We start from the raw sequence: 27,667 nt of genomic DNA on the forward strand, positions 1-27,667 counted from the left end.
GAAACATTTCCTGAAATTCTGGTCATCCTGCTTAATTTTCTTTTAATAGCAAATTACCCTTTGAAACCAGTCACTTTAACCGTAATGATGTTCTTGCATTGAAATGCAAAGCCACATCGGGCATTTGGTTTGCACAATAACAAGATAATGATGTTAGGTTGGATTTCCAGCTTCATCATTGTCACTCATCACAGCAGAGCAGTAGCAGGGAGAGATTAAGTTAACCAGAGATGGGGGGGGGGGCACAGGTTGAATCACTGCAGTACACAAGTTGATTTTTTGGGGGGGAGTTTTATGAAAAACAAAAAACAAAAGTGGATTATTAAAGTTAAAAGTTTTGTTTGAGATGAAAGCATCAGTGAGGGGAAAAGTAACCACAGAGCGGAAGCATCCCATTTATTGTTGGCAGTTTCCTATGGTTAGCCTCAGTTTGTGTGTAACAGCATTTTAATGTCACATAATTATCTCACTGCATAAGGTTGGTTTAAAAATGATTAGCTCATGACGCTGGCATGATTAGATGACGCATGTTGTTTTCCTGTCCTTTGCTACACGCCTGAAGTTGTTTGTTCCTCTGCTTTAAACATTTTTATGGTTTTCTGTTGTCACGAGTTGTACGTTAAAGAAGAAAGAACGAACAGCTCGCTGTCCCAAAGCCATACGGAGAGACGAAGAAGCACAGCGCATCATGTTGTCGGTCCGTAACCAAAAACACATGTGAGGCTTTCTGCGCTCAGGAGCGATCTTTCCTCAGTTCTGCGGAAACACTGGATTCAGCTCATGGGATAGGATGACCTGTGTGTCTGTTGATCAGCAGCCGAGTCCGTGTATGTCGACATACAATGACTCGGACTTTTATGCTGACAGCTGTTGAATCTGTTTCATATTTCTAAATTTTTGAAAAGAAAATACGTTTACGGTCATGCAGCACACGCCGACAAACTTCCCATGCATGAGCCAAAACGTAACGGGCACACTGTGGTGCATCATAATCAGTTCCCCTGTAACTAATCACTGTCTCCCGGTGTGAAGCAAATGCTCAATAAAATGAAGTGTTACGACAGATGTCACAGAGCCAAATGATGCCAACATAAAATCTCTCTAACGCCTCAAAAATGTGCCCAGATTTCCTGACGCACATAACATCGCAGTGAGAGCGCCTTCGCTCACATTTCACCGTGGCTTGATTGGCTTAAATTACCAGCTGGCTGCCGATTAATCTGCTTTACTGCTGTAACTGTTGAGCTCATGACATCGCAGAGGAAATAATGACACCCTGTGAGCTGTTTTTCATTTCTAGCAGGGCCTGGAGCGTGAAGTACACATCAAGCGGTAACCCATGTAACTCCAGTCTTTGTACCATAAAGGTGTCTGCATTTACATTTCAGGACATGTCCACATAAAAGCTAAGTGCGCAGCAGAACTGCTGTCGAATCAAAGCTGTTAATGCGGTTAATATCCTAAGCTGGAGACTTGGGTGCAGTTAACTATGAGGGCTTTCCTTTTATTAAACCATTAAGTTTTGACGTTGAATAAGTTCCCAGATTCTAATTTCACTGTAAAAAACACAAAAGTCTGATTCACTTGGAGTTTTTTTCTTCTAAAGATAGGTATCCGTTTGCAGTGCCGCCGCTCCCCGTTAGCAATCCCCAAAAGAAACTCCTGGTCAGATGTAATCCTTGCTTTTTATGAGTTCGACCGAAATTAAATCCAATCAAAAACCAATGAAATGTGGAAGCTACGAATCAAGAGGATGGACGGTGGGTGAGACAGAATGGCAAACCTCTGGATTTGCACATTACAGGAGTTAGCCTGTATCACAGTGGACTCGTTTCAGTAAAACACCTGGACACAAACACTTTCCAGACACTGAAACTGTAGGCTACTGGAGACTTTCCAGACACTGACGCCATGTGACCTAATTCCTGCAGATCGCTGCGCAGACTGTATAAAACCTATATGCCAAAACACTGCATTGCATCAGTGCCCTGCAGGAAAGCGAAGTCTGGTTGGTGCAAATGAAGCAGAGGAAGAAGCTTCACATGAGATGCTTTTTATCTCTGGAGAAAAGAGGCGAAGTTTGGTCTTGAACCTAGAGGCAGTGCTGCTCCCCTGTAACCACCAGTCCCCACCTCTCCCACTCCCACCCCCACACACAGTTTGTTAAGTTTGGTAATCTGCGTGATGAAAGGTTATTTTAGAGCAATTCTTCTTCAAACATAAAAACAAACAAGCAAACAAACAAATAAACGAAGCAAAAGCAAGACAAAGCAACATTACATATGAATGATCTTTGTTTCGCAAAAGCCTGCCTGCCCCACGTCTGCGTGGGTAGTCCCTCTCATTGTTGCACCTCCCTCCTCCGCCTGAAAGTAAGCCATGCCCAGATAAATCACTCCCAGCACAGAGTGGTAACCTGCACACTGGGGCCGCAGACTGCAGAGGAGGACAGAGGGAGCAGGCTGGGACGCGGCAGAAAGCGCACAGTCTGATTGGAGCCGAGTTCTCTGGGTGTATTTGAAATAACACTTTCATATACGCATATAATAACAGCGGGACACCTGCAGCTTCATTCTGCTTTCATTGAGTCACTCTTCGACAGTATGACTGGCAGCACCATCGCCAGGGTGCTGGTTGCCCTGTGTATCGGGAGCGCAGTGAACTGTATGCCCAGAGGGACGCACAGGGATCGGCGTCAGGCGCATCAGCATCACGTCCCCTCAGTCTCTCAAGGTAAGCCGTTTGTGAGTGAGTGAGTGAGTGTAGCAGCCTGTGAGCTTCCAATCTGAGGCCGGAGTGGGGGGTGGGGGTGAGGACATTTTAATTAAACTGCAAAGTTTGCGCACTTTTTTGGGGGGGAGGGGGGTCCTTGGGGGTCCACAGATGGATTGTGCAGTCATAAAACTCTGGATTAACCTCAGTCACCAGAAAACCTCCTGTCCTCCCCAGACTGGGTCTAAGAATGAGAAGGGAATGAAAATACAAAGCACGCCATCTGTTTAAAAGCTGGAAAAAGTCGAAAGGGAATCAGATGTGAACAAAGAAGATGGAGATAGAGAGTAAAAGTGGAAGGTTATTATTCGCTGTGCAAGTGATTTATCACTCGGCATTAGGCTCCTTTGAAGTCAAGTTAACACATCCAGGCACTTTCACAGGCAGGGGAGAAGCCTTGTCCTCCAGCAGAGTGGTGATTCCAATTTAGGGTTTGCTTATCGTTGTGTGGGAGAGAAGTCCCGTGTCTGTTTTTAGCTGTGGTTGGGGCTGGACAAGTTTCCAGTGGCTGCATTTGTCTTTCAAATTTTAAAAAGATCTCTTGCTTTAATCTTTACCAAGCAGCTTTGATCTGTATCACTCAATTGTTTTTTCTCTCTGTCTTGTTTCCATTTTCACGTGTCAGAGGGTTGTATGGAGAATGGTCAGTTCTATGGAATCAATGAACAGTGGGAGCGGCAGTTTTTGGACAGCACTCTGGTCTGTACCTGCCACGGAGTTGCAGGAATCAAGTGTAAAAGCAAACCCCAAGGTTAGTTTGTGGGCTGTTAGCTGCGTCCACAAAAATCACATCTATTCTTCACTTCTGTCTGAGAAAAGAACAAAACATGTACCAAAAACATCTTTTCTGCTGTTGCTCTTAAAGAGGAAAGGTGCCACGATAAAGTCAACGAGCGGTACTACACTGTGGGAGAAACTTATGAGAGACCCAAGGACGGCATGATCTGGGACTGTACCTGTATTGGATCTGGGAGGGGCAAAATCAGCTGCACCATTGCCAGTAAGTGTGTGATACTGTGTGCCTGTTTTAACTGCTCTAACCTCAGACCACATGTCTAGGACTGCCAAACAGTAAACTGGTTAACCCCCCACGCTCTCCACAGTTGATTAGAACCTGGTGCCATGCAGCTATTTGCAGTTAGTGGTTAAATAATGAAGCATCACATTTTTTCAGTTCCCTTTGTTTGCTTATGCTGATGAGCCTGAAATCATCTCTAAAATCATGTCTTCTCCTTCTCTGCACCTAGATCGCTGTCATGAGGGCGGGGCTTCATATAAGATCGGTGACACCTGGAGGAGACCCCACGACACAGGAGGCTACATGCTGGAGTGTGTCTGTCTGGGTAACGGCAAAGGAGAGTGGGCCTGCAAACCTGTTGGTGAGTCATTCAGACAGGCAGTGACTAACAGATGCATTCTTCTGCATCAGCCATATGTGTGTTTCATAGACAGTGCTGAACAAGTAATTAATGAGTTTGTACCCTGCAGCTGAGCGCTGTTACGACAATTCGGCGGGAGCATCGTATGTTGTTGGGGAGACGTGGGAGAAGCCGTATCAGGGATGGATGGTCATGGACTGCACCTGCGTCGGGGAGGGAAATGGACGCATCACATGCACCTCCAGGAGTGAGACAACTTATTTGCTTTGCTTTGTCTGCCCCATCTACACTTCTGCTTTGCTTTCAGCTTTAGCTAAGAAAAATGAAATTCAGCACCAAATTACAGCAACAGTTGCCTCTAGGTGCTTTATACTGTAAGTGAAGGACCCCACAGTAATACAGGGAAAACCCAGCAATCAGACAAGCAACTATGACTAAGCAGTTGGAGACAGTGGGAAGGAAAAACTCCCTTTCAAAAGGAAGAACCTCTGTAAGGACCATCCTCAGGAAGGGGCAGCCATCTAATTTCCTGCCGTCCTACTTTTATTCATTTGTTTTCGAGATTTTTCTTGTTTTGCATGATCTCCATGGATACGTAAGCTTGTCTGCCGACCCTCAGAAAGTCACACGAGCAGAAAATCTGAATTTATTGCTGCTGTTTTGAATCACACATGTCTGCACATCCTTTAAACCCTCAGTGAATGCCATCCACGTAGCATGGAGTCTTCTAAGAAGGACTAATGGTAAAGTGAGCTTGTTATTTCTTGGAGAATTTTAAGAGGCTGGGGAGGAAATGTTTTCCAGCTGTGTCGACAGTTTAAACCGTCACTCCAGTCCTTTATTATGTTGGCTGGTGCATCAGGTAATAATGAATGCTTTTCTCAATTAGTTTGTTGTTTTATCCAAGTGCTCAGGGTGGCCTTGGACACTTCGTAGAGTTCATCAATAAATTTCCCCATGTGTGCACAAACATGCAACCAGCTGCTAGCCAGTGATTCAGGCCCCACTCAGTCGCTGCAGAGAGTTTCCCCCAAGTCACCAGACTGCTTAGAGTTTCCTTTTATTTTATATTCTACTTCTCATTTCCTTCTCTCCTAGATCGCTGTAATGACCAGGATACTCTGTCCTCCTACCGTATTGGAGATACCTGGACCAAGACCGACGCCCGGGGTCACCTGCTCAAGTGTCTGTGCACGGGGAACGGCCGAGGAGAGTGGAAGTGCGAACGACATGCCTCACTTCACACCACGGGCCTGGGTGAGAACTGACAATATCCCTGTGTCTATTCTCCCCGGCTCTGTGCGAGGAGAGGAATGCGTACCAGAGACACATGTTGTGAGGCGAGAGAGATAAGAGGTGCCAAGTGTCCAAGTGATGAAGTGAGAAAAACGCAGCTTGGAACTCGTGATCGTGACCTCATGAGAAGCAGAGGCAGAAATGGAAAGTAGATGTGCAAATGTAGGGGGAAAGTGATGACAGGGTGTGAGACAGAAACATGCTCATTGTGACTTAGAGACAGTAAGACAGTCTTTTTGTTGTAGTGTAGGCGTTACTCATATACTTAAGTTGACTCATGTATGCACATGAAGTAAGTCTTTAGAACTACTAATAATTTCAGTTGTTCTTTATTCGTGCTTTTTATCTAACTTGAGCTGTTGCTCTGATATCTGACTGGTGTAACGTGTTGTGTTTTAGGCACTGGCTCCCGTGTTGTCACCAACATCCACCCCGTGGTCTACCAGCCCGACGCTGTGCCCGAGCATGCCCAGAATGGAGCCTGTCAGACGGAGACAGGGCTGATGTATTCTGTTGGCCAGCGCTGGATTAAGAAACAGGGAACTACGCAGATGATCTGTACCTGCCTTGGCACCGGGTCCAGCTGCAACCCATGGGGTAATGAATTATTTCTTTACAAATTTGCAAATTACAAAGTTCACCTGCAGAGTTAAGCATAATTAGGCTGACGGCACAGTCAGACACACAAAAACGACTCTCAAGTGGTGTTTATGCCTCTGTTTGTTTTCCCGTCCTCCTTCAGATGGACCTGCTCCAGTATACGGTGGCAACTCCGGTGGTCTGCCCTGTGTGTTCCCTTTTGTTTACAAGGGAAAGACCTACCACTCTTGTACCTCCGATGGACGTGCTGACGGGCAGCTGTGGTGCTCCACCTCGTCTGACTTCGAGACAGAGCAGAAATTTTCTTTCTGCACAGAGAAGAACGGTGAGCTAAACACTGGAGCGCTGACGTGTTGACATGTTTTTTCTTCTGTGGTGGTGATTGTGTGCTTCAGATAGAAATATCATGTCTTTGATATTTGAAGAAAATGAGTGTGCGCTGTTGAAAAAGACAGGAGTTGCGTTTTATCGACAGTAGGGCATCTCCTGGTCAGTGCAGGTAATCAAACAAAAGGGCGTGAACATGACATGTTTCCTTTGAATGTGAGGCTTTTCCCATCTCTTAACTTTAAGACCTCATACAGGTTTTCTGATGTGCAATAACAGCGAGGCTGCAGTGAGAAGGAGGCAGCTGACCATGTGCCTCCTCCTGTGTAATGACAGGCAGCTGGCCAGCTGTGAGATGGTTTTCATTGTAGCACCCAGACCTGCTGTTCTCCTAATGTGTTAAACAAAGACCCTGAAACGTGTTAACAATGAGCTGCTACGTTTACATTTGCCCAGTTGTCACAAGCTTGCGTCCAAAGCAAGATGCACAGTCTGTCAAGGAGATGTTTATTAAACTTATTACTTATTATTGCTTTTTTTCTTCTTCTTTAGCAATTGTGGCAACACGTGGCGGTAATTCTAACGGCGCTCTCTGCCAGTTCCCTTTCCTCTACAATGGCAGAAACTATACCGACTGTACCGCAGATGGACGAAGGGATGGCATGAAGTGGTGCGGCACCACAACAAACTATGATGACGAGCGGCGTTTCGGGTTCTGTCCCATGGCGGGTAAGTGTGTGCAGAGTGAGAGAGGGCTGTTAGCTCGTGGCTCAGCAGTTTCCTAACAATGATGGCAGCTAATTGCTAATTGCAAAGTCTAACCTCCACCCCAGTCTGAATGCTTACCTGACCTTTAAAGCTGATTGAATTAGCATGGAGGCGATTATCAGCGTGATGCTAGAAAGCAGCCTGCGCTGATATCACAGGCAAAATCTGTTTACACTTCTTACACCTTTTGTTTACAGCTTGGTGCCATTTAGTCTCTGTGGGTAACAAAGGAGACTGAAGCCAGTGAAACTGTGGGAGGGGTCGTTAAAACCACACTAATGTCTGAAGCAGTAATGACAGCGATGACGTTGGTGCCATCGTGCTGTAAAAAGAGAAAAATCTGATCAATTTAAACTTTGGAGACGTAAAAGTCACTTTATACAAAGCAGCTGAGCTGTCACAACAAATGTGTGTTTTTGGCATCGCAGTGAATACATTCAGAGCGCAGGGCTCCTTCATATTGACAGTAATGACTTCACAGGCATCGTCAAAACAAACACGGTCGTTGAGGTGTTAATGGTGACGTTTAATCAGGTCCGGAGCCCCCTCGCCTCCACCTGTGGCAATCTTCTTCAAAGCTTTCTGCACCGTCTGCCGTGTGCCCGCGGGACAGCCTCCAGCTGTGACCCACAGTCAGAATTTAACCTCCATTATGCAAATGTCATCATTTACTTGGTTAGATCCACAATCTAAAAACCAAACAAAACAAAGTAATCCCTTTCTCAAATTCAGCCCCCGTGCCTGGTTAAACTGCAATCAGCCTCTCAGCTGCTGATAAATCTCTTTGGCAGGAATTTAATTTAGTTCCCACAAATCAGCCAGAAGCTTTTTAAATAGCCACTTTGAAGTCATCAAATCAGGGTTTAAATTACACTAAAGACTATTAGTTTTATTAATTTTAAATAGATGACTGCTGATGGAATGCAGACTGACATTTAGGCAGCTGTTAATGGGTTTGTCTGAAGGAAAGGCTCATTTTAACTGTGAGGGTAGAAACGCGTCCAGCATGAATTCAAACAAAAATCCAACAATATAATTAATTATTTCAACTGGTCAGGACCACTGAACCCAGAAACAAAAACACATATATATGGACAAAAGAATGAGTGTCTTTTTTTTTTTTGGCTCAATTTTGAACTTTCCACTTAAGAAATGAAAGACCTGTGGTTCAGTCCCAGGAAGAGACACAGATCCCTTTGTGTCAGAAAGGATATCCGGAGTTTAGTCAAATAAATAAATACATGAAAAATCTCCCAAATCAAACATGCAGAGCTGCTCGCTGCGCTGACCCGTTTGTTGTGAATCAGGGAGAAACTAAAAATAGCTTCTCGTCATTTACTCACTCAGGCTTTCATGCATATTTATTTTGAACAGAATTCGTATGAAAGTTTTTGCATGTTTTTAACAAAAGCATACACAAAGGTTTAGTGTTAGTGACATACAACATGCAAATATTTTAATTTATTTAAACCCACAGCAAAGCCTTCCTAAGCCACGTTCTAATCATTCCTGTACTTATGTCCTAGCTACAGCCTTCATGTGCAGTGATTGGTCAGAATCGACCAATCAGAATGCAGTAAAGTAAAAAAGGCCACACGCTTTCTTTCCACACATGCACGCTCACACATGGAAGCAGGTCTTTACGTGCATCAGACACTTTTTCAAACGTATATCTCTCTGGAAAAAACCCAAACCACTCACTCTCTTTAATTATGGCAGATTTCATACATACGAGAGCACACGACAGCTGTTTCTAGCTTTTAATCAAATTTTCTTTGCTATGGAGACAAAGACAGGTATTCTGTGGGGTCTGCATCCTCTCCCACCCTGTGCAGTAATAGCAGGGTTGAGTCAGTGATGTCCAAAGGGCATCGGTCATGTTAATGTGTTTGTTTTGATCATGATAAAAGTATGCTGTGTGTGTGTGTGTGGATCCGTGCATCTAATTTTTTTTAGTATTTCCTCCCCATTAAGACCAGCAGGAGGTGTAACATTCAGTTGCTTTTGTGTGTCCCAGCTCATGAAGAGGTGTGCACATCGAATGAAGGGGCGATGTACCGTGTAGGCGACCAGTGGGACAAGCGTCACGAGGTTCTGGGTCACATGATGCGGTGTACCTGTGTTGGCAATGGCAGAGGAGAATGGAGCTGCATTGCTTACTCTCAGCTAAACGGTAGGTGTCCACACGTGTAGCTGCAGGATACACCGTGGCAACAAGCAAGGGGCTACAGACTGGTATTAGATCTCCCTGAGTGTAAAGGTGAAAGGTCGTGCTAGATAAAAATCCCTCACCTGCACAGCTGCACTTTATGGGCCCTTAGCTGCACCTGCACTGCACACAGACACACAAACCCTGCACTGCACACAGACACACAAACCCTGCACTGCACACAGACACACACAAACCCCGCACTGCACACAGACACACACAAACCCTGCACTGCACACAGACACACACAAACCCTGCACTGCTCACAGACACACACAAACCCCGCACTGCACACAGACACACACAAACCCCGCACTGCACACAGACACACACAAACCCTGCACTGCACACAGACACACACAAACCCCGCACTGCACACAGACACACACAAACCCTGCACTGCACACAGACACACACAAACCCCGCACTGCACACAGACACACACAAACCCTGCACTGCACACAGACACACACAAACCCTGCACTGCACACAAACGGTGCTCAGCATTTTGTTGAATGTCTGTTTCAGACCAGTGTAGCGTGGATGGCTTGACATACGAGGTTAACCAGACCTTCACCAAGCGGCACGATGAGGGATACATGATGAACTGCACCTGCTTTGGCCAAGGCCGTGGCCGCTGGAAGTGTGACGCCATTGGTGGGTTTGTCATTGCACACTTTGCATTTTTCCAATCATCCTAATCCTTGCTTCAGTGTAGGGTCGAAGAACAGACACGACTTATCGACTAAGCTTATGCTGCGTATTTGTTAAATGGACGGAGAATCCTCTTAATTTTTATTAGTAGTTAAAATATAATAACTCACAGCGAGTGCAGGCTCTGAACTGTAAATATATATGACTTTCATGAGTTTCAGTGCCCTTGTTTTTTGCATACTGTTACACTTCTGCTTTGTGCCCTCAGACCAGTGCCAGGAGCCAGAGACGAGAGCCTTTTATCAGATTGGAGACTCCTGGGATAAAGTCATCCATGGAATCATGTACAAGTGCTACTGCTATGGCAATGGTGTTGGAGAGCTGAGCTGCGAGCCCCAGCAGACGTACCCTGGTGAGGTTTTAAATGTGCTTTTGTTCGTATATTTTGGGCTGACGTGCGGCTGTAACAGCAGGAGCAAAGGAAAATTCCCAGGACTGTGATACAAATATTTTTGAGTGCGATTTAATTTACTTCAGCTTAAAAAACATTTTCAGTTTATTAAAAGTCCAAAGAATAACAGGAAGCCGTAAAGGACTATCACACGCTCGCCTGTCCCGAGCATGCTCGCTTTTTCCTCACCTGGGCACCTTTTCCAGCATCACTTTGTGCTCCAACTCTTGAAAAATGTTTGTTCAAGTCCCTTTGGGAAAGAGGCTGTTGACTTTGATGTGAAGTAGACAGAGCCGGGAGTGGGTGTGATTTCCTCTTTTACGAGTGCACCCCCACTCTGAGCCTTTGTTCTTGCCAGCATGTGGTACAGCCCCTGTGTTGTTGCTACAGCTGTACCAAACGCCACAGTGCAGAGCGCGTATCCAGCCCAGACACACCTACTGCACACCGAGCTCCCTGAACAGCAGGTTTCAGTTTGTGGATTTTGGTGTCACGTTAATTCAAATCTCATCTCGTAAAGTTTAAACCAGCGTCACTCAGAGCAAGACACTACTTCACATTCAGTTACCTGGACCGTAATCTCAGCACACACCTTTCAAAATCACAGATTTTAGCTGGATTTAAGTTCCCTCTTAGTACACTTTGTGTTCCCTTTTATAATCTATCACTATTACCTTCATAACAGACTCCGGTGTGTCTGTCGTGCACGTTTAATGTTTTTCAGGTGCTTTTCCAAACTTTTCTCCAACTCTATAAAAGAAAAGAGTCATGCACACGTGTGAGCTTGTGTGGTGGCTTTAGTGTTTCGAGGAGCAGAAACATTTCCATCTCCTGCAGCTTGGATAAATTTATCAGGTTAGTTCCAAGTGAGGCTGTAACTTTGTGCAAATGGTGACTGTTCCAGGTTTAAATGGACTGTTACTGGTTTGCTCTGTATCTGAAGCAGGTTGACAGAAGATACGAAATGTAGGGCATCGTTCTACCGTAAGTGGCCATAATCGCAACCAGCTGTGAACTAGCTCCGCGTGTGTGTGCATGTATGCGTGTGCGCGCATGTGCATGCATGCTCTTTGGCATACAAAATACAGCGTGCTAAGATTTAAGGGCAGCATGAACCAGATCCAGACTCGGACTGGGAAAAACCATAAAAGGTAAAAATGGAAAAGCAACAGTCTTGCAGGACTTTCTAAAGCTTCTGATTTGGCACATGCGTTGATAAGATCTAGAAAATATGTTTTCTTGTCTGCCATCTTTGTTTACGTCTTCTTGTCTGGGGTGTAATTGAATCTTTTGATGCATTTCTTATTGTTAGGATGACTCCCAGAATGACTTCCTTTTGCCGCTGTCCTTATCACCACCTCGCGGTGCGTCTGTCGGTATCAAGAATGAATGTTGTGTCTAAGTGTGAAAAGTGAAGGGTCAGGTCTGCATGCACATGCTTGTACGTTAAAGAGACATAAGTAAAGCTGGGGAGAGCGCATTTGTGAGGCTCGTTGTATAGCCGCTCTGCAGTGAGTGTGCATCCGTTCGTGCACCTCCCACATCTGATTCTGTATAACCCTTACCCTCGCCAGTGGCCTGTGGGGTTGTAATAGGCAGTAATAGGTCCCAGATTGTTTTTGAGGTTTGCGTATCTGCTAGAAACTTATGGTTAACCACGCCACTTGCTCAGAAACTGTGATTACAGGTCTGCTATTTGGAAAAAGCAGTTAGAAAACCTCAGTTCTTTATAGAAGCTACCAGTTTCTATGAGCCCAGCTTATGTCAGGAGTCTGCGCACCACATGACTTCTGTTTACATTCAGGATGACTCGATGTATCCCCTTTGGATTTCTGCCTCTGCTTATACCACTTCTCTTCTTTTGTGTCTTCTAACCTGCAAAGTCATCTTGTATAATTTGTGCATCGTTCGGTGAACTCCTGCACGTCTGCAGCTTTTTATAGTGCAGACTCAAACCCTTACAGTTTTCTCTCAGATGGTGTAATGACCACCAGATCTCACCACAGCGTGGTTGGCCCCTCACAGACGAGCACTAATGCGACGGCTCAGGTGGTAACTGTTGTTTGGGTGAATATGGGGAAATTTGTTGGTTAATTAAGCAGCGAAACATGTTTCTTGGATGGAAAAGAGACTACATAGTGGAGGAATAAGTTCTGTATGTCAAATTACACTGTGTGAGAATTACAAGCTTCATACTAGTGTCAGTTTTTAACATGTTTTTGCACTTTTTTAGCTTCTGAGACAACAGGAAAAATCTTAAACTACGGTGGAAGCAGAAACTGTTGAGAGTCTGCGCTGGAATCTCACACAGACCTGCTAGTTTTTCACGCTTTTTCTCTGCCGTGTTCAGGAAAATCCTCCCACACACCCACTCGCTGTTAAACTGGGTTATATAAAGCCGTTGGTTTTACAAAATGATATCCCACACTGGAGCACAGATGTGCCTGCTCTCCTGCACACTGGTCACTCACTGCACAGCGGCTGGTAAAGCAGCTCTGTCTCTGTCTCAGGTGGTCACCGTCCCGTCCAGGTGATCATCGCAGAATCTGGAAACCAACCAGACTCCCACCCTATTCAGTGGAACGCCCAGTCGTCTGCACACATCACCCAGTACATCCTTAAATGGAGAGTGGTAAGGGTTTTTTTGGAGATGTTTCCTCTTCCTCCCTGTTTGGCCTAAACTTAATTAACCATTAAAACAATGTCAGCCTGTAAACTGTCCCTCAGATCTTACATCTCATGTGATTTTACAGAAAAACTCTCACAGCCCGTGGAGGGAGGTGGCAATTCCTGGCCATCTAAACTCGTACACCATCTCTGGTCTGAAACCCGGCATCACCTACGAGGGTCAGCTGATCAGCGTGCTGCATTTTGGGCGCAAAGAGGTCACACGTTTTGACTTCACCACCACTTATGGATCCTGTAAGTTAACGAAGTCACTGATGGTTTTGGAGGAATGTGTATGGGACTGTCCTGAATAACCAATCAATGACGTTCCCTGTAGTGGCTACAACACAAGGCGAGACCACCCCTCTTCCGCCTGTGGTTGACATCTCAGAGTCTGTAACCGAAATTACCTCCAGCAGCTTCGTCATCTCCTGGGTTTCTGCCTCGGACACAGTTTCGGGTTTCAGAGTGGAGTACGAGCTCATCGAGCAGGGACAAGGCACTGGACAACCTATCGTTCTTGGTAGGCGCCGATACAGATATTTACACTTTAAGATCAAAAAAATCTGACGTTTTGCTTGATTTCAGAATCACAGCAATTCCCTCGTTCGTCACAGATTTGTTGATCCAAAATATTTCCTTCCTGTCAGATCTGCCCCGCACAGCTACCTCTGTGAACATTAATGAGCTTCTCCCTGGGAGGAAGTACACTGTTAACGTCTATGAGGTCACTGAGGGAGGAGAGGACAACCTCATTCTTACTACTTCACAAACAACTGGTGCGAACACACATTATTTGTCGTCATCATCACCTTGATTTTACAACTAAATGCAGCACTGAGATACAGTTCGTGTCATGCATCAACACGCACACCACAGTGGTTATAACGTCGTTTTTACACCTTGTTTCATAGTACCTGATGCTCCCAAGGAGCACGAAGTGGGGGAAGTGGGAGATACATCCATCATGATCAGCTGGGAAAAACCGCTGGCTCCCATCACTGGTAAGCTACGCTAACATTTTCAGTCGCTGGCTATTGAACTCATCTGCCTACACACGGGTAACTGTTTCCTCTTCCTCTGTGCAGGTTATCGTGTGGTCTACACTCCATCAGTAGAAGGTGAAAGCACGGAGCTGAATCTCCCTGATACAGCAACGTCCGTGACTCTGAGTGACCTTCTACCAGGGAGCCTGTACAACATCAGCATCTACGCCATTGAGGACACCCTGGAGAGTGAACCCATCTTTGTACAAGTCAGCACCTCTGGGGAACCACTGCCAGGTAAATGAGTGCTACTGGCTGATTGGTCTAAAAGATGTAAGGAATAATCCACGATGGTTCATGTCAGCACCTCTAATCTTTGCATATCATAATTTGATCTTCCGCCTGTGCCTCCATACATTTTGAATTAATACACTTGCCATGAGGGCACCTATCATAACCTGCAAGTTGTCCTGTGGCGTATTTAGAGATTTATGCCTGTTTCCAATCCTCAGTAGAAGCAAGACGAACTTTCCAAGGCAAGTCAAGTCACTGAGTTCACAGCTGTTGGGATGGAGTTATGTAAAACCTGTTAGTCTGCCAGGTCAAACAGATGTTGGAAGAGTGTGTGTACAGTTTGTGTGATGGACTGAAGATGTGTAAATTAGCTGACCGAGTTTAATATAAGGCAGAAAAGTGAAACTCCACCTCACACCGCAGCTCATATTAGTCAGTTTTAGGCTGTTTGTTGGTTGCCATTGGGGTTGGGTGCAGGGTTGGAAGTACTCGTCTCAGTGAGCGTCCTGTAACAGGAATCATTTATAATTATTTACACACATGTTAAACACATCAGCTGGATTAGACTGGATTTATGCAACAAGCAATGAAGGTCAGATGTTTTTGGAAATGCAGTAGTCATTTAGCTTCAGAGCGACATTCGGGGCTCTGCAAAGACCCAACCTAAAAAACTTTGTACAATAACTCAAAGTTTGCTATGAATCAAATCGCCAACTACTTAACTTGATCTGGTTTGTGTTATTTCCCTTCTTTTATTCTGCTCGGGTCAGATTTATTTCTTCTCTTACTAATTTTGTCCAGCGCTTTTGTCTCCTGCCTATAAGTGGTAAAGAAGTCAGGCTGTCTGGGTTCTTCCCTCAAATGCATGTTTCCTTTATTAAGGGGAAGATGGTCATACACATTCAGCTGCATGTGCTGAGTGATCACAGACTCCATCCATTGCATTATACGTGCATTTTTTTCTGCTCAGCATTTTTAAATCATTTTAACCCAACGTTTTTAGTCTAACTTCAGTTTTAAAGAACACATACTGACATTTGTTTGTGTCGTACCCACAGATGAAGTGGATTCCCCGACCGACCTGCAGTTCTTTGAGGTGTCTGACAAAAAAATCGTTCTGACTTGGTCCAGACCCTCTGGTGAAATCTCTGGTTACCGGGTCACCGTGATGCCCGTCGATGAGTCTGGTTCTTCTCAGCCAGAGATGAATCTGCCCGTCAGTCAGAACGCCTACACTGAAGTGACGCATCTACAGCCAGGAACACTGTACCGATTCAGTGTCTATGCTGTTCATAATGGACACGAAAGTTTGCCACTTATTGGAGAGCAATCTACCAGTGAGTATGACAGATGGCCTCCAGACTACAGGGAAATCATTTACATGCCAAAACTGGATGTGAATATACACAGCCTCTCTTCTTTGCATGACTAAAATCTGGGTAAAGAGGCATTAACCCTAACACAACCACACTGTGAAACAGACAATACAATGTGCACATGTTTTAGTTATCCTACAAATGCATGAAATCATGATTACTGATCAGAAACCATAATAAACAAGTGCTTATTTTTCCAGTGGCACGTATTTCCTGTGGTAGAGTTTTTTGCATTTTGTCAGGGCGTCTGGGGATTTAGTTCTTCCAAGCAGCCTGGGCTCTGGTCCAGACTGTGGGGGCTCTGCGGGGGCCATTCCATCTGTTATAGGACCCTTTGTTTCTGAAGATGGTTTGATACGACTGGCTGTTTGAATATGGGATAAAGCAGACGGAGATGAAGCGTGAAACAAGAATGGCTTTTTTACCAGAACTGAAACTGTTCATACTGCTCCCGACAGTCTTTTAGATCAAACTGCTCTGAATCTAACAGTGTTCATTATCTGTCTTCTCAGAGCCCGATGCCCCCACAGACATCCATTTTGCCAATGTGACCGAGGACAGTGCAGTGGTGCTGTGGTTTGCACCCCGTGCCAAAATTACCGGCTACCGTCTCTTCCTCACTGTTGAGGGCTCCAACCCCAAGCAGCTGCGCCTGCCTGCCCGCCTCACCCAGTACACCCTCCTCAACCTGCAGCCAGATACCGAATACACAGTGACTCTGCACGCGGAGCAAGCCAACACCATGAGTGCGGGAGAGACAGCTTTGTTTACAACCAGTGAGTATCCAGTGCATTGAGCTTTGTGGCCACCGAGCTTATACTTCAAACTTTTGTGCGTTTTGCTATTAAAAAAGATTTTTCTGGATAAGTCGAGTCAATGAGGCGTGGCCTCCTTCAAACACCAAAGCATGAATATTGAAGTTTTTGCTGTATTTATACTCCAAGACACTAAAATTGATAAGAACACACCTTCACCTTCTGTGTTTGTAGCCCCAGCGATGGGTAATGCTCCTCATTTCAACACTGATGTGACTGATTCCTCCATTATAATCACCTGGACTCCAGTTCCCCGCGTTGGCTACAAGGTACCCTCACTTACAGTATATTTTTGCATCATTTGCCTTTTTGGGTGCAGGTTTTCTTCTTTACGTCTGTAATTCTGACTGTTTAAATGCATTTTCCTGTTTGCTGTGCAAAGCACATTCCAGTTATTCTTACTTGAGTGTGCGCCTCTCAGAGTTAGCTACTAACATGGGAACTTGAACCCTCTGAGATATATCTGATTGGTTAGAAGATGTCGCACCAGAGATGAGAATGTTCTGCTGGCTTCAGTGTTCTTGGGAAAGCACTGACCTCTGACCTTTACCTCCTCTGCTCAGTCTGTCTGACTGTGTGCATTTATCTTTCAGCTGACAGTACGGCCCAGTCAGGGTGGGGAAGCCCCGAGAGATGTGACCTCTGAGTCAGGAAGTATCTACGTTTCCGGTCTGACTCCAGGAGTGGAGTACACCTACAGCGTCCAGCCGGTCATTAATGGATACGAGCAGGGAACTCCGATCACACGCCGCGTTGTCACACGTAAGTGGACTCTTTTCATTCCACTTTCCAAACCTTTTTTTCTCTGTTTTGCATTCTTTTTCCACACGTCCTCCTCTGATCTTCTATCCTCTTTCCTCTCCAGCTCTGTCTCCTCCAACCGATCTCAATCTGAAGCCTAACCCAGGCACCGGTGGTGTCACAGTGGAATGGAACGGAGCCAGTACTCCAGGTACACACATGTGCAATAAAAAGAAGAATCCCAACAAGCAAATCATGAATAGCCAGTCTAACAACTAAATACCTCTCTTATCCCTCTAAGACATCACCGGGTACAGAGTGACATGCACTCCCACTGACGGACAACAAGGAAACAGTGTGGAGGAATTTGTGGAAGGTGGTGAGAACTCCTGCACCCTGGAAAACCTGAGCCCTGGTGTGGAGTACAACATCAGTGTTGTCGCTGTTAAAGATGAGATGGAGAGCACTCCGGTATCGACTGTCATTACACCAGGTGAGATGTTTAATTTCATAAGAAGGCCTCTCAGAGGTTTGAATGGGTTTTCTTCCCGGTCCATCAGTCCATGCAGACAGGATGTGCATGTATGGAAAGTCATTCTCTAATCAGCTGCAGAAGCAACATGTTGAAGGTTGATGTTTTCAAATAAAACATCAACCTTCAACTTTTAACACCTACCAGCTCTTTTCTGAAACTGTTGCTCTCTGCATAGGCACCAGCAGCTAAGTGCCTATGCTAAAGTGACTCATAGGTAACACTAATGCTTTTAATGTTAACTTTATATATCACCAAATGGTAACATAGGTATATTACCATTTGGTGATATATATATCTGTATATCAGGAGACGCAAACTTAACATTAGGGCTTCCATCAGTGTCACCCTGCTGGAAGTCCAGTGTTTGTGGCCCAGATTAACCAGTTTGTATCCTTTCTCTCCTTTTTCTTTTTCCTCACGTTTGGCTCTTTGTTTCTTTGTTTGGCGTTTCTGGGTTTTTCTCTCTTTCTTTCTCTGCCCCCAAATCTCTTCCCATCCATCCAGAAGTACCACAGCTGACTGACCTCAGCTTTGAGGATGTGAGCGACACCACTATCAGTCTACGCTGGACACCGTTCGACACCAAAGCCATCACTGGTTACAGGATCACTGTAGTTGCAGCCGGCGAGAGCGTGCCGATCTTTGAAGACCAGGTGCTGCCCACAACCGGTCAGTACACGGTCTACGGACTGGAACCGGGCATCGACTACGACATCAGCGTTACCACTCTGACGGAGAATGGCGAGAGCGAGCCCACCACGCTCACTCAGCAGACCTGTAAGAGCCGTGTTTCTACCAAGCTGAACTAAAAAAACACACACGTTCAGTGTGAATTCACTGTTTAGGTTATATAATGTAATAAAGCTCTCATTAAACCTTTGACACGGCTCTTTAAACAACAGAAACCTTTAGGTTGCTGATGTAACTGCTGTGCGTGTTTTGTTGTCAGTTTAATAGCCCTGAGTGTGTGTGTGTGTGTGTGTGTGTGTGTGTGGGGACCATCTGGTATTAGTTGAGAGGTTTATCATACTAAGGCTTGCCCTCCCACCCCCCACCAGTGCAAACAGTGCTTGTTCTCCCAGCTTGAAGATGTTGTAAAACTTCAGAAGAGGATTTGCACTGACACACAAACACATCACAGACTCGTCTTTTAAAAGACGGTCGTGTAAATATTTCACTTTCTCTTTTAGTTGTTCCCTTATGTTTGTCTTTTCTCTTGCATCCTTTCGTGGAGTTATTAAATTTCCCGAATCCCGTTTCACAACCAATAAGAAATCTCATAAATCCAACAGTCTGCTCTGTCTTTCCCGCAGCTGTGCCAGCTCCCACTGATTTAGCCTTTGGGCAGGTTGGGCCAGACACCATGGAGGTCACCTGGGTCTCTCCCCCAGTCCCAAACACTGCTGACATTAACAGTTTCCGTATCAGGTAGGTGAAGAAACACAAAAATGTCCTCATGCAGTAGCTTGTGAATATAGCTGATGTCGGTCTCTGTATCATTCAGGTATCATCCCATCGATGATGAAGATGAGATCACAGAGACCAGCGTAGGAGGGACGGCTAACAGTGTGGTGCTAAGAAGTAAGCTGTAGTAATCATGATTAACACAAAGCCAGGTACAGTCACAGAAGAAAGGGCTGCATTCACATCTGTGGTGTTGTTGCTGTCTGCAGATTTGCTGCCCAACACCGAGTACCTGGTGAGCGTGATGTGTGTTTATGAGGAGAGGGAGAGCTCGCCTGTGGTTGGCTCTCAGAAAACAGGTGATTCTAAGTCAGGAGCAACTGTGCATCAGCCTAGAATCAGCCACTGGCATCATAAGAGCCAGTGAAATCATCTTTATCCTTCTTTGTCCCGACCTGCAGCTCTGGACTCACCCGTCGGCCTGCAGTTCTCTGAGATCATGACCAACTCCTTCACCATCCACTGGTTCGCTCCGCAGAGTAAGATCAGCGGCTACCGCATCCGTTACCAGATGGTGACGGGTGGGAGGTCCAAAGACGAGAGGCTGCCCCCGTCCAGGAAGCACTTCACTCTGACAGGACTCACTCCTGACACAGAGTACTTGGTCAACATCTTCGCCGTGAGCGGGACACAGGAGAGCCTGCCGCTCAGCGGGACACAGAAAACAAGTATGAACGCCACTTTCAATGTTTTATCCACTCACGACGTTAACGCCAACACGTCGGATATGTATTTATTTTTCTTTCTGGCGTCTTTGTCCAGTCTCTGATGCTCCCACTGACCTGGAAGTGCTAGACTCGAACCCGACAAGCATCACTGTCCGCTGGGCTGCTCCCCCAGTTACTGTGCGCTACTACAGGATCACCCATGGAGAGTCAGGTAGACTTACAGATTTAATTTGTACCAAGAACTGTATATTTTTCTGACTATATTATTCCTTTTTGCAAATTTTTTTGGCCAGTCATTAGTAAATCGTTACACTTGCAAACGGAAGGTCTTTTTGCCTCAGGTGGTCATGGTAATCCTAAGGAGTTCACGGTTCCTGGCTCTCAGTCCACCGCCACAATCTCTAACCTGAAGCCTGGAACTGACTACACTATCACTGTGTACGCTGTGACGGGCAGAGGAGACAGCCCCGCATCCAGCGTCCCAATCTATGTCACTCATAAGACAAGTACGGACACACAAAGTGCACAATCTCTCTGAGACATAACAGCGTTACACTTTCCTTTTCACATCTGTTTTCTTCTCTTGCAGGTGTCGACTCTCCCTCTGAGATGGAGGTGACAGATGTGAATGACAACAGCATCACAGTAAGGTGGAGCCCCGCCGCAGGCCCCATCAAGGGTTACAGGGTGACTGGGGCTCCTAGAAATGGACTGGGACCATCTTTTACCGAGGTGGTGGCTCCAGGTACGTTTCCCACATTCACAGCGTGTTGTGAAGTTTAGCTGTAAACTTTGAGCCGTGTTGATTTTCCCTTTTTTGTTGTTTCCAGATCAGACAGAGTTTACTTTTTCAGGCCTGATGCCGACGTCGGAGTATACCTTTAGTGTGGTTGCTCAAGTACAAGACGGGGAGAGCTCTCCACAGGTGGTGACGGCTTCAACGAGTAAGGATTTGCCTTGTGGAAACTTTTAACTGAAAGTTTACTTAAACGACATCACCTTCTCATACTTGTCTTTCTTATCCTCTCTCATTCCCTTTAGATGTAGACCGCCCCAAAGACCTGACCTTCTCAGACGTTGATTCAACCTCACTGCGGATCACCTGGGACAGTCCCGAGGGAACCGTCACGTCTTACCGAGTGTTTTATTCAAGTTCTGAGGAGGGGGAGAGAGAGCTGCTTCCTGCTCCCACAGGAGACGCCGAGTCAGCCGACATATACGGTCTCCAGCCCGGCACCGAATACACCGTGAAGGTCATTGCTCTGTACGATGACACAGAGAGCACAGCCGTGGTTGGGACTCAAGCTACAGGTAGGGAAGGGAACATTTATAACTACATGTTTGAGAACATTTTCCAGCGTCAAAGCTTTCTAATTAATGCGAAACAGCAGTTCAAGTGAAAAACCCAGCTTTCCTCTTCTGTTTCCTAATAACACTTATTTTTCTTTTTTCCCTCCTTCCAGCAATCTCTCCTCCAACTAACCTCCAGTTCTCCCAGGTCAGCCCTACTTCTTTCATTATGCGCTGGGACATGCCGGGTCAGGACAATCAGCTAACAGGGCTCAGGGGCCTCACGGGCTACCGTGTGGTGGTAAATCCAAAGAACAAGAGCGGGCCTACCAAAGAGATCAACCTGGCCCCAGACACCACTCAGGCACACATTTCTGGGCTCATGGTGAGTAAATTAAATACATTTCCAGTGCCTTAAACTTCAATAGCTTAGCCATCACAGATACTGACACTTTTTCAGTCTCTCTTAAGCATCGATACCAGACGAGAAAGAAAAATGTGCTCACTGATAAGTTGGGAATAATTCTGTACATGATGTAATTGTAAGCATTTAGCCCGCTCGATCAGCTTTAGTGCGTTTACATGTGCAGTAACACACGAGCACACACACGTGGAGGTCTGCACACTTGCTGATAACGACTCTGTTTAACGAGGCTTTCCCAGGCACACCCATACCTGTGCACAAACATGCACAGACATATAATCTCGCAGCTTCAGTCGCTATTTTGACTCTCAGCCTTGTGGAGAATGTAACCGTATCTCTTTGGGTCCCGTTAGATTGCAACCACCTATGAAGTCAACGTTTATGCGCTGAAGAACTCTCTAACCAGCAGGCCCGTCCTGGGAGAGGTCACCACCCTGGAGAGTGAGTTTATAAAATGGATAATTTGACGCATAAAAATGAGGAGCTGCTTTTATTCCATCTTATTAATACTTTTTCTCTGGTGCTGCTTTGCTTCAAGATATCAGCCCGCCTCGTCGTGTGCGTATCGCTGATGTTAATGATTCCACCATCACGCTGACATGGCGGGCCAAGCCAGACCCCATCTCTGGTTTCCTGGTTGAGGCCACGCCCACCCACCCCTCTTCCGGCTACACACCCATCCAAAACACCATCAGCCCTGATTTGCGCTTATACACTATTACAGGTACGAGACAGCAGAGTTAAACATGTGTTTCTGCACATACAGACTCTCGCTAACATGTCTGTATTCACACTCTAGGTCTGGAGCCTGGCACCAGTTATAAGATCAACATCTATACGCTGAAAGGACATGGGCGCAGCGTACCTTACACACTCACAGCGAACACAGGTAACTGTGCACATCACACAGTATTATGTATTTACTTAAGAAAGACTTTCTCCATATTTCCTGAGTAATCACTTTTCTGTCTGTCTTGTAGCTCAGCCTCTGGTCATCCCACCCACAAATATTCGCTTCACCTCCCTGAATCCGAACAGCATTTCTTTCATGTGGGAGCCGTCACGCAGCCCAGGCATTACAGGGTACTACGTCACCTATGAGGAGGCGGGTGGTGTGCCTCGAGAGGTCCTTCCTAGACCCCATGCAGGCCAGGACTTTGTTACCATCAATGGTAAGTGTGCATGAGTGTTACTACATGTCATGTAAACATTTATTTTAAAAAAAAGATGAATCTTTTTGACTTTTTGTTTGACAATAGGTCTGAAACCAGGAACGGAGTATGTCATTAAGATCGTAGCCCTGCAGAATGCTTTGAGAAGCACACCGCTGGTGGGGAAAGCCAGAACCCGTAAGTGCAGACGTCGTCCACCTGCAGCCGTTTATCGACTGTAACTTCTTTTGTTACAGTTCAGCTACAGATGTTTCTACGTTTCACTGTGTGTCGACTGTATTAAACGCTTTTATTCTGACTTCTGGTATCACTTAAGAGAAACTGAACATTGCAAAGTTATTTCTCTTGCATTAAAGGGAAAAAAGAAAAACTATTCCCATCAACTTTTTAAAATGTGATATGCTGAAGGTGGGACATGGTGTTGTGGAATAATATACTCAGTTTATGAGTACTTCTACAAAGACTTACAGATTACACCATTAAATAAAAGCCTTAAAGGTTGTTTTTTTAAAGTTTCCCACTTGCAGCAGTTAGATGATGTAATGAGAACTTTGACTTTGATTATTTTTCACGATTGTTGTTAAGAGTAACTTCTCTCAGAGAGACAAAACCAGCAGTAATAACTGCTACATGAGCTGTGCTGTGCTGCCCTCTGCTGGCCATGCAGCACTGCTGTAAATATGTTGGGCAATTTATGCTTGCCGGAGGGTCTGAGTTTAGCCGTCCAAAGCTCTTTTAACCGTTATACAATGAAACCAATCCAACCTAAGTACTGGAATCTAAGAATCTAACAGCCAGCACACGTTTGTCTTTGATCCAATCAGAACCAGCTCCAGATTCTCAGCTGTTGTTCCCTGAGCTGCCTCAGCTTCCTGTTCCTCATCGCCCCACCACTGACATTCTGGATGTTCCCGAGTCCTTTGACGACAAAATGTAAGCATTGCCACAGTCATATGGAAAGGAAGGACATTTCTTTAACCACCTTAACAGTGTTTTCTGATTTCGCACCTCTTGGTTTTTGCTGTTTTATCATCCCTTTCTTTTTGTTTCTCCAGTTTTAACTCCAACCACGTCCACCTGGCTGGCACCAGCGGCCAGAACCAGCCAGGCCAGCAGGGTCAGCATATCTATACAGAGTATCAGGGTCTGGGCCCCAATAATGGATTCGGCCCCTACAGTGGACCCAAGGAAGGCCAGAGACCCACTCTCAAAGAGCCCTTAATTTATATTCCTGTGGCAGGCCCTGATGGAAACAGAGTACCTTTGGTCAAGGTGGGTGAGGCCCTGACGTAGCTATAATCTTGTTTCAGTAAAGCAGTGAAAGCATCTCCAACACGTTACATCAGCTTTATTTGATGAAATCAAAGTAAAAACAAATCTTATGTCTTATGCATGCTGGTTTTTGATTTCAGAGCAGGTACAAATACATGACCCTAATTAATATTCATGTGCTCACACTTTGTTCCATGTGGCTCCTGTAGGTGAGCGACGGCCCTCTGCCTGGTCTCGCGTTTGGTTTTTCTGACAGTGAAACAGAGATTCCCCAAGAAGCTCAGACAATCACAACCATCTCCTGGAAACCCATCCCTCACACGACAGAGTACGAGGTGTCCTGTAATCCTATCACAGACCTGGAGGAAGGAGGCTTCCAGGTACAGACGCGTGTGCACACACATCCACACGCGAGCTCGTTTGATATGAGAGGACGTTCCTCATTCAGCTGCTTTATCTTTCTCCACACAGATGCGTCTCCCTGGCAACTCCACCAGCGCCACTCTGATTGGACTGACGTCTGGAGCTTCCTATAATGTCATTGTGGAGGCCATGAAGGGCGGGGCTAAAGAGAAGGTTTTGGAGGAAGTCGTAATCGCTGGCGATGCTGGTACAGCAGTTTACGCTCGCAATTTTATTCTTTGATCACAGAAAATTGAAAAGTAGAAAAGATTCAAAGAGTCTGAAGTGAAAAATGGGAAAATATTAAATCAATAACCCGATGAGTTTCTTAATGAGCAATAAAAAAAAATTGGTTTTTTGTCTTCAAAGGTGGCATCCCCATCACCCCCAAACGGGACGTGTGCTACGACACGTTCACACACACCTACCATGAAGTGGGCTCAGAGTGGGAGCGCATGTCAGAGACGGGCTTCAAGCTGTGGTGCCGCTGCCTGGGGCTGGGCAGTGGGCATTTTAGGTGTGATTCATCCAGTGAGTGGCTTATTAACCCCATCCCAGCATGCTTTGCAAAACCCTACCATGGAATTAAAGTCCAGTAATAATTCTATGTGATTTAAACACGAGGAATTTATAATAGGGAGGCATAAAACAAGCAAATGGAAATTCAGTTAAACACATAAAATGATGCCATTTGCCTTTATGCACATTATAAATTCCTGAGTCATAGAATCAGTGGATGTGCAGCAGCATGCAGTAATAAAATGTCAGCATGGGCAGCCACGGCAATGAGAAATAGACCTTTGCATAGAACATTTTTTGCCTCAGGTTTAAATGTATTTACTGTTTCAGTTAATCATAAAGAAAATGACTTTACTGTGTGTGAGTCAGCTGTAGCCTGCCCATGTGGATCCCTCTGATCCTTCTCTGCAAACTGTGAAAACCTCACATCAAACTGATCTGCCCGACTGAGCCTCGCACTCAGTTATTTGTATTGTCCATAACTGCAAAGCTAACACGACGATATGAGAAGCTGAGAGCATTTCATTTTTCTGTATATTTATTATGTGTCTGCACACGCTGCATAAATATGTATCTGTGAATGGGCTCGACTGATGAACTGCTTTCTTCATCTTTTGCACATCTGTGCATTCACTCCCTCTCTGCATCATTTCCTCGTCCCTTTCTTTTTCCGTGTCTGTCCCTCTCTTTGCTGCCTCTCCCTTCTTCAGAGTGGTGCCATGATGGCGGCAATAACTACCCTATTGGAGAAAGGTGGGATCGCCGCGGTGAGGATGGTCACATGATGAGCTGCACCTGTCTGGGCAACGGCAAAGGAGAATTCAAATGTGAACCTCGTGAGTGCTGACTGCCGGACACACACCAGAGCCGGGTGTCGTGTTAGGTTAATGATACGAGAACACGTTTGGTGTGAATAAAGTGACGAGGTCTATGTCAGGATTTTTTTAACGTGTTGAGTTTACTCTCATGCTTCTTTAATTTCTATCCTTCTCCAGATGAGTCGACTTGCTATGACGATGGGAAAATGTACCAGGTCGGGAGGCAGTGGCAGAAGGAGTACCAGGGAGCCATCTGCACCTGTACTTGCTATGGAGGACTACAGGTGAGAACGCCACCTGTAGTGTTGCTTTAAAGCTCTTTAAAGGTGTTTGTGTGCACTCAAGGCCAGGCTGGCTGTGTGTGTGAGCAACATCTCTCTCTCTTCTCTTCAGGGCTGGCGATGTGAGAACTGCAGGAGGCCAGGAGGGCAGCCTGAGCTGGAGGCTGACCTCCTCCAGCCTGTTCGCCCAGACGTCTTTGATCGTTACAGAGAAAATGCTCTTCGCAAACTGGTCAGTGTCTTTTTCTAATAGTAATCGTTCCAATGAAGATTTACATCAGATAAAAATGTAGCTGTAGCCCATACAACATGCATGTTTCCTCTCCCTTCTCCCTGTGACGTGCCCTTCTCTGTTCCCCAGAACATCCAGTGTCCGATTGAATGTTTGAGGCCGGAGCTGCTTGCAGACGCTATCAGCCCACAAGAGTAGAGATGAAAGGAGTACGAGTAAAGGAGGACAAAATGACGAGATCCCTAACAGCGTCAGCATCGCTTCAAGATGGAAGCCCCCGCTCGCTTTTGTGAAAAGGAAATATTCCATCAGATTTGTGCCTTAATTATTTCCCACCAAATTGTAGTGCCTTAACAACACTTTTCTACTCCAATCCTTGTGCCTTTCAAAGACCTGTAGCAGCTTTCTTTGTGGGTTTTGAGCCTCTTTTCTTCAACAGAACCAGGGATTTCTTCCATCAGAGTAATTTTAGACAAATCTGTCAGAGCACAAATCCTGCTGCTTCACCCCCTTGAACGTTCATTCCCTAAATCGCTCTCTTTCTCACACACACACACACACACACACACACACACACACACACACACACACACACACACACACACACACACACACACACACACACACAAATGCATTCAAATGCATTTAGATAATGGTGGAATGCATTTTGTGGGTCCTTCCATATCAATAGAAAGAGGGAGAGCTGTTTTGCAAAGGCAGTTTCAAAGCCATGCAGTATTGCTATTGTACCCCCAAAATAACTTTTAGCTCCTGTGGGTCAGTTTTAGTGACATATACAGAAATGACCGTCACAATCCGATTAAAATAAAACTGCTATGACAGTTTTTATTAGCGTGAATCTACATTCTTTGTAGTGAAGTGTAATTCCCTTTGTTACGAGGAAAGCACTCCTGTAAGTATCCTGTGTATATCTGTGGTCTGCTAGTTTGAAGATCAGCTGATCTTTTTAAATGACAGAAAGATTGGAAACAGCCTTTCTGTTACTTTTGATGTGTCTGCTATTAATCTTTAATTCACCATGCAGACGGTCGTCATCAGCAATATGAGTACAAATTATAGAACCTATAAAAAATTGAAAAGTAAACCCAGAACTGGCTCACCTAGAAATGTAACTGTTGTTTCAAAAATAAGTTGGAGAATTCACCATCATTTCCCCGTGGATTACATTTTAGTGTTTTTTTATTTTTTAATTCAGTTCTTTTATTTATCCCTTGTTATTCAGGCATTTTGTTCA

General features: G+C 45.4%; 1 protein-coding gene across 1 annotated transcript; it reads left to right on the forward strand.

Annotated features, from left to right (window-relative positions):
- Window positions 1–2,436: 2,436 nt before the first annotated feature.
- fn1a (fibronectin 1a) lies at window positions 2,437–26,987 on the forward strand. The gene is made up of 49 exons (XM_085373817.1): window positions 2,437–2,733; window positions 3,398–3,523; window positions 3,638–3,772; window positions 4,020–4,151; window positions 4,261–4,398; window positions 5,250–5,408; window positions 5,847–6,044; window positions 6,190–6,372; window positions 6,927–7,103; window positions 9,160–9,315; window positions 9,880–10,008; window positions 10,274–10,417; window positions 12,967–13,088; window positions 13,210–13,378; window positions 13,461–13,646; window positions 13,774–13,902; window positions 14,038–14,127; window positions 14,212–14,406; window positions 15,462–15,740; window positions 16,292–16,555; window positions 16,769–16,863; window positions 17,188–17,356; window positions 17,460–17,546; window positions 17,637–17,828; window positions 18,375–18,647; window positions 19,184–19,298; window positions 19,375–19,451; window positions 19,544–19,633; window positions 19,736–20,002; window positions 20,097–20,213; window positions 20,344–20,508; window positions 20,592–20,747; window positions 20,833–20,946; window positions 21,044–21,313; window positions 21,466–21,677; window positions 22,070–22,157; window positions 22,255–22,440; window positions 22,516–22,605; window positions 22,697–22,888; window positions 22,976–23,065; window positions 23,713–23,821; window positions 23,944–24,160; window positions 24,370–24,540; window positions 24,632–24,770; window positions 24,932–25,093; window positions 25,792–25,917; window positions 26,077–26,183; window positions 26,293–26,412; window positions 26,542–26,987. Exons 1-49 carry the CDS (start codon window positions 2,604–2,606, stop codon window positions 26,608–26,610), a joined length of 7,506 nt encoding a protein of 2,501 aa, XP_085229943.1. The 5' UTR covers window positions 2,437–2,603; the 3' UTR covers window positions 26,611–26,987.
- The last annotated feature ends 680 nt before the right edge of the window (window positions 26,988–27,667 follow it).

This window comes from Diplotaxodon limnothrissa, linkage group LG16 (assembly GCF_057381915.1).
Source record: "Diplotaxodon limnothrissa isolate DT_005_m linkage group LG16, D_limnothrissa_male_GT1.1, whole genome shotgun sequence".
Classification (NCBI taxonomy): domain Eukaryota; kingdom Metazoa; phylum Chordata; class Actinopteri; order Cichliformes; family Cichlidae; genus Diplotaxodon; species Diplotaxodon limnothrissa.

Bases quoted from the DNA above. Each gene is read 5' to 3' on its own strand.
- fn1a (XM_085373817.1), top strand. From the start codon at position 2,604: ATGACTGGCAGCACCATCGCCAGGGTGCTGGTTGCCCTGTGTATCGGG. The intron at 20,947-21,043 runs GTAAGGATTTGC...CATTCCCTTTAG, and splicing joins GGTGGTGACGGCTTCAACGA to ATGTAGACCGCCCCAAAGAC. The intron at 23,822-23,943 runs GTAAGCATTGCC...TTGTTTCTCCAG, and splicing joins GAGTCCTTTGACGACAAAAT to TTTTAACTCCAACCACGTCC.